Source organism: Sylvia atricapilla, chromosome 1, assembly GCF_009819655.1.
Source record: "Sylvia atricapilla isolate bSylAtr1 chromosome 1, bSylAtr1.pri, whole genome shotgun sequence".
NCBI classification, from domain to species: Eukaryota; Metazoa; Chordata; class Aves; order Passeriformes; family Sylviidae; genus Sylvia; species Sylvia atricapilla.
Window position 1 is genome coordinate 152,215,353 of NC_089140.1, and position 12,058 is coordinate 152,227,410.

The following is a 12,058-nucleotide window of genomic DNA, read 5'->3' on the forward strand; positions in this document are numbered from 1 at the left end:
TTGTTTATTCTGCCCTCCCTGACATGAACCTTCCTTGCAATTCCTCCCAAATCCCTCTCACTTAAAAGCAGCGGCCAAACTGAGAAGGAAAAAGAGTCAAGAAGAGGACATGGAATCATAGAATTCCATATAGTAATATCCAAATCATGACAGAGGAGGAAAAAGGAGCTCTCTGAGCATCAGTTACTAACTATTGGGTTTAGCTCACAGGAACAAAATATAAAGATTTACAGTTTATACCTTGTGCTGTGAATGTGGAATAAGTAAAGGCAAGTCAGAGAACAACGTGGGGAAAACAGGAATCAGGCCAGGTGTATTTTTTGTTTTTTTGATTTCTGAATGAGGGCAAGAAATACACTTTAATTTCCTGAGTACGTTGTCATGTGAAGTTCAGAAATCCAAATGCATGATATAAATGGAATAACTACTTGGTGGCACAGGTTGTTTATTCACTCCTCCCTGACACACATTCAACAGTCAAATTGACCCAAATGCCAACTCCTGTCTCTTGTTTTAAAGCTGCTGTCAAGGTCATATGGACAGGGACTCAGGAAATGGACATGGAATTGCAGAGTTGTTGGAAGAATAACACTCCTCGCAACATGACTCATCAGGCTGGGCCAAGCAAGAGCTTTGGCCTGAAAAATGCCCCCAGGCCATGGGACAAGGCTGTCACGCCCCTCCAGGATCAGCATAAAAGCCAGCCCAGTGCCTCTCCCCCTCACACACTTCTCCTCAGACCTTCTCCTGTTCCTGCTGACAACCAGGTGAGCCTCAAAGCCCTGAACCTGCTGCTCCTGCACCTCTGGCCCCTCTCTTCCAGCACACTCAGCCCCAGCCTCAGCAGCCCTCACACCTCCTCACAGACCCTCAACAGCCTCTACAGTCCTTCACTCTATTTCATCACCAATCCTCCCACCCAGAAACTCTTCCCCGTTCCTCACCCCTTCTCTTCCAGGGACCCTCCACACCACAGCCATGGCCTGCAACAACCTCTGCACTCCCTGCGGACCCACCCCGCTGGCCAACAGCTGCAACGAGCCCTGTGCCCTGCAATGCCAGGATTCCCGTGTCATCATCGACCCTGCCCCTGTGCTGGTCACCCTGCCAGGACCCATCATGACCTCCTTCCCCCAGAGCACCGCCGTCGGATCCACCTCCTCGGCTGCCGTGGGCACTGAACTCAGTGCCCAGGGCCAGCCCGTCTCTGGGGGATTTGGTGGCTTTGGCTACGGCCTTGGCTATGGCCGTGGATTTGGCTACGGCCTGGGAGGCCTGGGCTGCTACAGCAGAAGGGGCGGCTACATCTGCTAAGGACCATTGATGTAACAGCTCCGGCCTCTGGCAGCAGCTCCTGCATGCAAAGCACCTTGGCTGATGGTTGCCCTACTTGTAACTCACACCAGATGCCTTGCACTTTTTTCTCCTGTCTCTTCAGTCATTTCCTTCAATAAAGTTTCCCTGCATCCAAGCCTGAAATGTCTCCTGTTTTTTGTGATCTCCAGTGGTCTCACACCCTACACCCAGGACAGTGTGTGGCCTTAACAGGCTGTAGGCACAAGGGAAAAGGGATGGAACACTTTTCTTAGGATGTATGTCCCCACCAGTTATCTTCAGAATTTCACAGGGAGCAGGGTTGAAATGTGGCCTTCCAGAAAATATCACAAGCCCATCAACTGCTACTCCAATGGCTTTGACATGCCACTGCTCTCCTGCTCACGGCTCTGAAAAAGCTGCTACATGCCAGTGGACTCTTGACAAACTCTCTTCCCCAAATGAATTCTCAAATCCTCCCTGTAAACACAAAATCAAATATTTTGGAAGGATCTCTGGAGAGTAAGACCTTCAGTCTCTTCTGCTCAAGTAGAATCAAGACCAGCAATTCCAGGACCATGGATAGTTCCAGTTTTGGCTCTCCCAATGACTGAGACTCTATCACTTCTTCCATTCTGCGACCACCCTCACACCTAAAACTGCTTCTCCTCCTTGCCCAGGGATTACATCTCTTTTCACTTGTGTTGTTGCCCTATTACCCTTCACATGTGTGCTGCTGTTGATGGCTGTGACCCCTCACTGTCACTGCCCTACATCAGGGATTTGCACACACCGATGACATGCCATCCTTGTCTCCTGGGAGTCACAGATCTCTCAGTCTCTCATCTGTGAAAGGTCCCCCAGCCCCTTTGGAATCCTCTTAGCCATGAACGGGTTTTGTTTCACTAAGTCCATGGGCATCTTCCACTGGGGAGCCCAGAACTGCCCAAACCACAACACAAGGGACCCCGTTAGTGCTCTAAAGAGAGCACGGGACACCTCTCCAAACTCCATGACAAGAATTGCCTGAAATCTCTCTGGGACACTGATGACACCTTTCCATCTTAAACTTCATTGCAATCTTGCAGTCTCTTTGTTCTCCACCAGCACTACAGAGCCATGCTCAAAAAGCTGCTTTCCAGACTCAAAGCCTGAGCCAAGGCCAAGTGCTCTTCCTGCCCAGATGCAGAACTTCACATTTCCTGTTCTTGAAATGCAGGAGATTCTTTAAGCCACAGCATCCAGGTCTCTCTGACTGGCGACACAACTAAGCAACACCTCAGCCACTCCATCTTCAGCCATTTTTGATTTTGTTAGCTAGAACTCACAGCTTGTGAAACTGTAATGTAGATAAGAATTGATAAACATCTGAGCCCAAACACGAAATACCGTCTCTCCATCGTTAATCCTGACTCTAACTGAAAAGAAGATAAAAACTAACAACACGGCTGGGAGGGAATGGGGCCCCACTTCACCACAAAATACAGAAACAACAGCACACCAGTATCAGAGGGTGACACCAGTGATGACACCCCACCTCTCCCAAGCTTTGGTAACGTCTTTACCCCAAACTGACATGCACCATCAGCACCAGCTTTTAACCTCTAATAACCACATTTAAAAGCTGCCACAGAGGTCAGGTGGACACAGACTCAAGAGAAGGACATGGAATCACAGAATTCCAAACACGATCAACTGCACCATGACAAGGAAAGGAAGATGATGTGGTAGACCAGAGCAAGTAATTATTGGGTTTTGCTCGCAGGAACGTGATGTTAAGCCTTAAAGGATGCAAGCTTTGAAATCATAGGACCTTGATGTGAAATATGACAAAGGATGTCACAGACTTGCCTGGGTACCGATTTCATTTTCGTTTAATGGTTTCTTAATGAGGTCAAGAAATAAAATTTAAATGACAGAGCAAGTTATAGTGCACAGTTGAGAATTCCAAAAGTACCAAAACAGTGGGAGAAATTTCAGCCTGAACAGCCTCTCATTTTCCAGATGTTATCTCTTCATCTCATTCAAGACAAAGCTATGAGCTCCCTTTCATCCATCCGGTGCTCCAAGGCACTGGGACCTTTCCAAGCTATTACACAGTGACCTCCCCAGGACATCAGCAGCTCCCTCAGCATTCCTGGGTGGAACACAAGGACTGATGGACATCCAGTGGCCCAGAAGAGGAGCCCAGTCTTCACAAAACAACCATAAACCACAGCACACGATTGCCACAAAATGACTTCACTGATGACATTGCAACACTGCTGCGCTCCGCTTGTTTATTCATTCCTTCCTGACACATATTTCGTAATGAAACACTCTGAAATGCCAATCCTCAAGTGAAAGCTGCTGCCAAGGACAGATGGATGCAGACTCGAGAGCAAAACATAAAATTGCAGAGTTGTGGGAGGAAAAACACTTCCCACATCTTGACTCAGGAGGCTAAACCAGCACAGGACTTCGGCTTGCAAAATGCCCCAAGACCATGGGACAAGGCTGTCCCACCCCTCCAGGACGAGAATAAAAGCCAGCCCAGAGCCTCTCTCCCTCACACATTTTGCCTCAGTCCTTCTCCTCCTGCTGACATCCAGGTGAGCCTCAAAGCCCTGATCCTCCTGCTCGTGCACTCCTGGCCCCTCTCATCCAGCACACTCAGCCCCAGCCTCTGCAGCCCTCACACCTCACCCCAGCCCTGCCTCACCCGTTCCCTCAACCCTCATCCAGGGACTCTCCACCGCACAGCCATGGCCTGCAACAGCCTCTGCTCTCCCTGCGGACCCACCCCGCTGGCCAACAGCTGCAACGAGCCCTGTGCCCTGCAATGCCAGGATTCCCGTGTCATCATCCACCCTTCCCCTGTGCTGGTCACCCTGCCAGGACCCATCATGACCTCCTTCCCCCAGAGCACCGCCGTCGGATCCACCTCCTCGGCTGCCGTGGGCACTGAACTCAGTGTCCAGGGACAGCCCATCTCTGGGGGATTTGGTGGCTTTGGCTACGGCCTTGGCTATGGCCGTGGATTTGGCTATGGCCTGGGAGGCTGCTACGGCAGAAGGGGCGGCTACATCTGCTGAGGGCCCTCAGCACCAGCCCTGACACCAACCACCCACTCCTGGAACACATCTCAGCCATTGAGGACGCCTCTCTGGGCCAAGGCTCTCCATGGGGCTCAGCACTTGCAGCTCCTGCTCTCAGGACCTCAAGCAAGGCAGCAGCCAAGGGGCCAGCCTGGGCTGCCTGCAAACATGGCCCATATTCCTGCTGCTCTTCTCCCACTCCCTGCTCTGCATCACCTCTTTGGGCTCTGTCCAGTCTCCTCTGCTGCAAACCTCTTCTCCCAAGCCAGGGGTCATTGGGCAGCTCTGGTGGTCAGCTGCCACAGTGGGTAAGAAGCCCCTGATGCTCTGGCCAAATGTGCTGCAAGCAAGGGGCCTCAGCTAATGGTTGCTCTACTTGTACCTCAGACCAGCTCCCTTCCTCTGGCTGCTCCTGTGTTTTCACTCTTCTACCTCAATAAAGTTTTCCTGCATCATAATCTCAGAAGACTCCTTCTTCTTTCTTCTCCCTAGACTCTTTGAGACCAAGTCAATGTTGTTTAGGCTCTTTGGGTTGTTGAAAAGGTGCTCCAAGATCTCTTTCAGGAATTATTTCTCCAATTCCACTGCCCACTGCTACACTTTGTTCTTCCAGTGCATCACAGCCACTTTTCAGCTGGTTGAACACACACCAGGGCACACTAATGCAGATGTATCTGTGACTCTGACACAAGGACCTTCTGGGTGGTGTGCTCACTTTGGCTGGACGCCAATTCCTCCAGAGCCTGATCATGGTCTCCTAAGGCCATTTACAGATCTGCTCAAGCAGGTCCATGTCTTCCCTTTTTTCTGCATCCTCAGAGTGGAACACACAAGCCCAGTCGCCTCAGAGTGCAGCAGAGGGGCAGAATGTGCTGCCCACACCATGGGGATAACCCCAGGACATGAGGGATTTTTGCTCAGCTCATTCACGTGGCCAGGACACATCCACTTCTTCATCCACCAGTAACCCAACTCCTTCTCCTCAGGGATGCTCTTAATTAACTCATTACCCATCCAACATCCATTACTGAGATTGTTCCAATCCAGGTGCAGGATGTGGAGCCCATCTCCACATCCTCTCCAGAACCCTCTGGATACCTTCCCTTCCCTCCAGACAACCAACCACACCACTCATCTTACTGATATTCATATTTTCTTGCTGAGGGGACACACAACTGCAGTCTCCATGTCCCTGACAAAGATGGGAAGGATAACGGTTGCCACACTAGTCTCTGAGGGTCACCACTCATCTTCGTTCTCCACACACACGTGGAGCCATTGACCATAATTCTTTCAGTGAGACTGTCTCAGTCATTTCCTTCTTAACCAAATGGTCCTACCATCAACTCCACAACTCTCCAGCTAAGAGACAAGGGTGTTGTCTGGCAAAGAAACAAATACTGTGCACAAGTCCAGGTACATGATATTGGTCCCTCTTCTCTCATCCAGCAATTCTGAAACCAACACCAACTAATCAAATCTGCCACCAAGTTCTGATGGACGCGGCCTCAAGGGGACAGGACAATGCAATGTGGGAAGAAAAAACTTCTCACCTTATGATTCACCGGGCTGTGCTAGGCAAAAGCTGCTGCCCGAAAAAATGCCCTCGATCAACTGGCCAAGGCCATCCCAAATCTTCAGCCAGTGATCATCCTCAAGGCTGGGCTCTGGATCTTCTAAACCAGAATCTCGTTGTCTTTCTTACCAGTAACCCACAGATTTAAAGTTCTCCAATATCACTGGAGAGGAGCAGGGGGGCAGAATCTGCTGCACCTGGATTGGAGCAATCCCAAACTCGCAGGATAAAGGCTGGGTGATGAGGGGATTGAGAGCAGTCCCGAGGGGAAGGATTTGGGGGTGTTGGTGGATGAAAAATTGGGCATGCCCCGACCATGGGCACTCGCAGACCAGAACCCCCCTGCTGTCCTGTGCTCATCCCCACAGCGTGGGGAGCAGGTGAGAAGGGGATTCAGCCTCTACCCGTCTCTGGTGACACTGGAATTGAGTGTTCAACTGAAGGACCCCCATGATAAGAGAGACATGGACCTGCTCCAGCTGATCTCTGAATGGGCTGAGGATGCAACGAGGGGCTGGAGCAACTGATGTCCAACCACAGAAAAGACACCACACAGAGGGGCTTGTGCCAGGACCATGCACAGACACACATTAGTGTACCCATCCATGTGCTCTATAAACAGCAGGGTTTACAGTGTGCACTGGAAGACCAAAGCAGGCCAGTGGGTGGTAGGACAGGGGAAATAGATCCCAACAGAGGTCTTGGTATGCTTTTTAACCCAAATGGCCCCAAAACCCCTGGCTTATTGCTGAATAAGACTGGAAAAGTCTTGGGAGAAGAAACAAGCAGGAGTCATCTGAGCCTATGGTGCAGGAGAACTTTATTGAGGTAGAAGAGTGAAAGGTCATCAGCATCCAGCAGAAGGCAGCCAGGCTGAGGGGCAAGTAGGGTGACCATCAGCCAAGGTCCTTTGCTCGCAAAAGGTTTTTCCAGAGCATCAAAGACTTTCTGCCCCAAAGTGGGAGCAGCCGAGCAGAGGTGCCCAATGGTCTATGATTTGGGAGAGGGGGTTTGCAGCAGAGGGAGCTGGATGGACCCAAACAGGTGATGCAGAGCAGGGAGTGGGAGAAGAGGAGGAGGCAGATGGGCCACGTTTACAGGCAGCCCAGGATGGCCGCTTAGCAAATGTAGCCACCTCTTCTGCCGTAGCAGCCCAGGCCTCCCAGGCCGTAGCCAAATCCACGGCCATAGCCAAGGCCGTAGCCAAAGCCACCAAATCCACCAGAGATGGGCTGTCCCTGGACACTGAGTTCAGTGCCCACAGCAGCCGAGGAGGTGGATCCGACGACGGTGCTCTGGGGGAAGGAGGTCATGATGGGTCCTGGCAGGGTGACCAGCACAGGGGAAGGGTTGATGATGACACGGGAATCCTGGCATTGCAGGGCACAGGGCTCGTTGCAGCTGTTGGCCAGCGGGGTGGGTCCGCAGGGAGTGCAGAGGTTGTTGCAGGCCATGGCTGTGGTGGGGAGGGTCCTGGAAGAGAGGGGGTGAGGCAGGGCAGGGGCATGGGGGTGCAAGGGACAGTGTGTCAGGAGATTGAGGGAGTGTGGAGGCTGCTGTGGGTCTGTGGGGAGGCGTGAGGGCTGCTGAGGCAGGGTAGGAGCATGCTGGCAGAGAGGGGCCAGGGGTACAGGAGCAGCAGGGTCAGGGGTTTGAGGCTCACCTGGTTGTCAGCAGGAGGAGAAGTTCTGAAGAGAAGTGTGTGAGGAGAGAGGCTCTGGGCTGGCTTTTATGCTGGTCGTGGAGGGGGGGAACAGCCTTGTCCCATGGCCTTGGGGCATTTAATGTAGCAGCTCTTGCCAGTCCCAGGCTGGTTAGTCATGAGCTGGGGAGTGTTTTCCTTCATGCAATTCTGCAATGTCATATCCTGCTCTTGAAGCCATGTCCGTCTGACCTTGGTAGTCACTTCATTGCCTTTGTGTTTTGGTGGGTTTCTTTGTTAGGTGTGAGTCAGGGAGGGCTGAATAAACAACCATATCCTCACAGAGTTGCGATGTCATCAGCGAGGTCATTTTGTGTGACTCGTGTGCTGTGGTTTGTGGGTGCCTTGTGAAGACTGGGACTATCTTTTGAGCCGCTGGATGTCCATCAGTCCTTGTGTTGCACCCAGGAACGCTGAGGGAGCTGCTGATGTCCTGGGGAGGTCATTGAGCAATATCTTGGCAAGGTCTCAGTGCCTGGGAGCTCTCCTGATGAATTAAAGAGACCCCATGCCCGTGTTTCTTGTGTAGGTTCAAGACAGAGGAAATTAGAGCCTGGTTAGGTTGAACTTGTTCCAGTGCTATGATCCATTTGGATTTCTCAGGCTCCCAGGGAATCGTACTCTGTCATTTAAAGTGTGTTTCTTTACCTCTTTAAGAAATCAAATAAACAAGTGACCAACAACGCTTGATCACGTTTTGCCCAGGCTCATCTGTGACGTGAGTTTCCTTATTCCGCGTTCATGCCATATGGTTTCATAACTTATATCCTGTCAGTCGAAATATTTCGTTCCTGTTAGGAAAAAACACTAATTGCTACTGGATGGTCACTGTGATCCTATTTCCTCCTTTGTCGTGGTGCTGGTGCGTCTTTGTGGAATTCTGTGATTCTGTGTCCTTCTCTAGAGGCTGTGTCCATCTGAACTTTGTGGCAGTTTTTAATTTTCAGGAGTAGAGGCCAAAGGATTGGTATCCTTGTTTTGTGTTCGGCACGTAGAAGATGACAACAAAGCCTACAAGAATTGGGGTGTTATGAGTGAGGTCACGCCGTGGAACACTCACAACATCTCCTTTGTCCATTCTTCCTGTCTCACAAAAATAAACCTTGCACATCTCCCATTTCTAATCACAACAAGGATTCTTCGATCCCCTCACCCTCTTGGAGTGAATCTGTAAACCCCTGCACTGTTTTTGCTTCACTAAGCCCATGTCTTTCTTCCACTGTGGAGCCCAAGACATCACCCCAAATCAGATATCCTTATCTCTGAGGAGACAGAAAGCATCAATCCGCTGGAAACCCTTTTCCAGAAGTTCTTTTGCTGCCAGAATGCATGGCCATTTCATGATCAATTGTCTCTGCCACGACAATAATGACATTCTCACATCTCAAACTGACCCCTAGCCCTTCCTGCTGGCTACACTTCTATCTGTGCAACCCAGGATATGGTTTGTGTTCTGGGCTGAAAATTCACCTTGCTGTTTCCTGTCCAGATTTTGGTCCACCAGAACCCTCCAGTCATTCTCTGTGGAACTGTTCTTAAAAATCTCCTCTCCAAAGCTGTTTTCATTTCTGGGAATGTCCCAACCCAGGTGCAGGAGCTTGAACATGGATTTGTTGAACCAGAAGGGGTTCTTGTTTTATCAACATTCCCAGTATCACTCCTGATGGGATCTCTCATTGTTCTTGTGTCAACCGCACTGCTCAGCTTCCTGGAACCTGCAAACATGCTGAGGGTGGTCTGATCTCACTGCTCATGTCCTTGATAAAGCTATTCAGGATCACCAGTCCAAGGCAGAGGCCTGAAGGCTTCATCATCAGCCTCCACCTTTACACCGAGCCATTGACCATCACTCTCTGGCTGCTCCTCATCCATTTATAAGTCCACCTTTGCAATCCACATGTCTGCAGTTTAGAGACAAAGATCTTCTGTGGGACTGTTAAAGCCCTGACAGAACTTCAGGGTGACACCAGTTGCCCTTCCCTCGGCAACCAAAATGTTCTAGCAGGGAAGGACCTTCTGTTCCTGGTGGAGCATGAGGGGATCTTGAGGTCACCATGTGCCCTTTATGGTGAAAAGCTCAGCAGTTACCAGGACAGGATTAGGAGGAGAAATACCAGCAGGTTGAGGGAGCTGAACAGCCTCTTCCCCAACCAGAGGTGAGGCAGCATGGACATGAACATGGTTGACCAAGAGCAGTGCAGGGCCACCATGACATTGATGGGACTGGAGTATCCTTGAGATGAGGAGAAGCTGAGAGAGCTGGGAGTTCTCCAGGCAGCAGGCGAGAATGAAAAGAGGACATGGTGTTAATACGCCCTGGAATGACCTCAGTGAGAACACCCCAGTCCTTGTAAGCTTTGCCTGAATCTCCTACACGTCCTGGCACGCACCATCAACAACAACACGTTGGTCTCCAATTCCCCCAACATAAACTCTCACCAAGGTCAGGTGGAGATGGCCTCAGGACCAGAACATGAAACTGCACAATTCCACAGAGGAACAACCAAAGCATGGCAAAGAAGGAATGACAGTCTTACTGGCTGTCCATAAAATAATTATTTGGTTTTGCTCACAGGAACAAAAGAGTAATGTATATGATTGCAAGTTATGACGCCTTGTAGCTTGATTGTGGAAAAAGTGAGTTGTCAACAAAAATTGGTTTGGGAAAAATGAGATCAGGCCTGGTTTGTTGTTATTTCTAGGATATCTGAATGGGGCCAAGGAATAAACTTTCTTGACAAGAGGACATGGTCGAGTAAATTTCAGAGATGCAAATGGATTGTAACAATGGAACATGTTCAGCTTAAACAGCCTCTCATTTCCCAAATTTTCCCTCTTGTTCACATATAAGACACAAGGGCATAAACTCTATTTCATAAATAAGGAACTCCTCCCAGGAACTAGGACCTGGCCAAGATATTGCTCAATGACCTCCCCAGGACATCAGCAGCTCCCGCAGCATTCCTGGGTGCAGCACAAGGACTAATGGACATCCAGCAGCTCAAAAAACAGTCCCAGTCTTCACAAGGCACCAACAAACCACAGCACAGGAGTGCCACAAAATGACATCACTGATGACATTGCAGATCCTCAGGGCTCTGGTTGTTTATTCAGCCTTCTCTGACACACTTGTAACAATCAAATCTGCCCAAATGCCACCTAATAAAGCAGCCGCCAAGGTCAGATGGACACGGAATTAAGAGCTGGATATGACATTGCAGAGTTGTGGGGAAGAAAACATTCCACACGTCATGACAAATAAGGTTGGGCCAGGAAAGGGCCGCTGGCTCCAGAATGCCCCAAGGCCATGGGACAAGGCTGTCCCGCCCCTCCACAACCAGCATAAAAGCCGGCCCAGAGCTTCTCTCCCTCACACACTTCTCCTCAGACCTTCTCCTCCTGCTGACAACCAGGTGAGCCTCAAACCCCTGACCCTGCTGCTCCTGTACCCCTGGCCCCTCTCTTCCAGCATGATCCTACCCAACCTCAGCAGCTCTCACACCTCCCCACAGACCCACAACACCCTCCACACTCCCTCAACCTCCAGACACTTTACCCGTGACACTCCCATAGCCCTGCCCTGCCTCACCCTCTCTCTTCCAGGGACCCTCCACACCACACCCATGGCCTGCAACAACCTCTGCACTCCCTGCGGACCCACCCCGCTGGCCAACAGCTGCAACGAGCCCTGTGCCCTGCAATGCCAGGATTCCCGTGTCATCATCAACCCTTCCCCTGTGCTGGTCACCCTGCCAGGACCCATCATGACCTCCTTCCCCCAGAGCACCGCCGTCGGATCCACCTCCTCGGCTGCCGTGGGCACTGAACTCAGTGTCCAGGGACAGCCCGTCTCTGGGGGATTTGGTGGCTTTGGCTACGGCCTTGGCTATGGCCGTGGATTTGGCTACGGCCTGGGAGGCCTGGGCTGCTATGGCAGAAGGGGCGGCTACATCTGCTGAGGGATCTCAGCACCAGCCCTGACACCAACCACCCACTCCTGGAACACATCTCAGCCATTGAGGACGCCTCTCTGGGCCAAGGCTCTCCAAGGGGCTCAGCACTTGCAGCTCCTGCTCTCAGGGCTCCAAGCAAGGCAGCAGCCAAGGGGCCAGCCTGGGCTGCCTGCAAACATGGCCCATCTTCCTGCTGCTCTTCTCCCACTCCCTGCTCTGCATCACCCCATCAGCTCTGCACTGTCTCCTGTGCTGCAAATCCCTTCTCCCAAGCCACAGACCATCGGGTATCTCCAGTGGGCTGCTTCCACTTTGGGGCCAGAAGCCCTTGGTGCTCTGGCCAAACCTCCTGCAAGCAAAGGACCGTGGCTGATGGTTGTCCTACTTGCACCTCAGACTGCTGTCTTCCAATAGTTGGTCATGAGCTTCCACTGTT

The 12,058-nt window shown here is 51.2% G+C and overlaps 2 protein-coding genes and 2 pseudogenes across 2 annotated transcripts; 3 read left to right on the forward strand and 1 right to left on the reverse strand.

Moving 5' to 3' along the window:
* Window positions 1–645: 645 nt before the first annotated feature.
* On the forward strand, window positions 646–1,314 carry LOC136375055 (feather beta keratin-like; annotated as a pseudogene).
* A 2,472-nt stretch (window positions 1,315–3,786) lies between these two features.
* LOC136375179 (feather beta keratin-like) lies at window positions 3,787–4,388 on the forward strand (annotated as a pseudogene).
* Window positions 4,389–7,085: 2,697 nt separating this feature from the next.
* On the reverse strand, window positions 7,086–7,421 carry LOC136361137 (feather beta keratin-like). Its single transcript, XM_066318893.1, has one exon. It carries the CDS (start codon window positions 7,419–7,421, stop codon window positions 7,086–7,088), a length of 336 nt encoding a protein of 111 aa, XP_066174990.1.
* Window positions 7,422–10,963: 3,542 nt separating this feature from the next.
* LOC136375187 (feather beta keratin-like) lies at window positions 10,964–11,628 on the forward strand. The gene is made up of 2 exons (XM_066340556.1): window positions 10,964–11,073; window positions 11,259–11,628. The coding sequence occupies exons 1-2, from the start codon at window positions 10,964–10,966 to the stop codon at window positions 11,626–11,628; spliced, it is 480 nt and encodes a 159-aa protein (XP_066196653.1).
* The last annotated feature ends 430 nt before the right edge of the window (window positions 11,629–12,058 follow it).

What these genes read in the sequence shown, in the direction of transcription:
- LOC136361137 (XM_066318893.1), bottom strand. Translation starts at nt 7,421, where the DNA reads ATGGCCTGCAACAACCTCTGCACTCCCTGCGGACCCACCCCGCTGGCC.
- LOC136375187 (XM_066340556.1), top strand. Translation starts at nt 10,964, where the DNA reads ATGCCCCAAGGCCATGGGACAAGGCTGTCCCGCCCCTCCACAACCAGC. An exon ending in TCAGACCTTCTCCTCCTGCT is followed by an intron (nt 11,074 to 11,258) that starts GACAACCAGGTG and finishes GCCCTGCCTCAC; the next exon opens with CCTCTCTCTTCCAGGGACCC.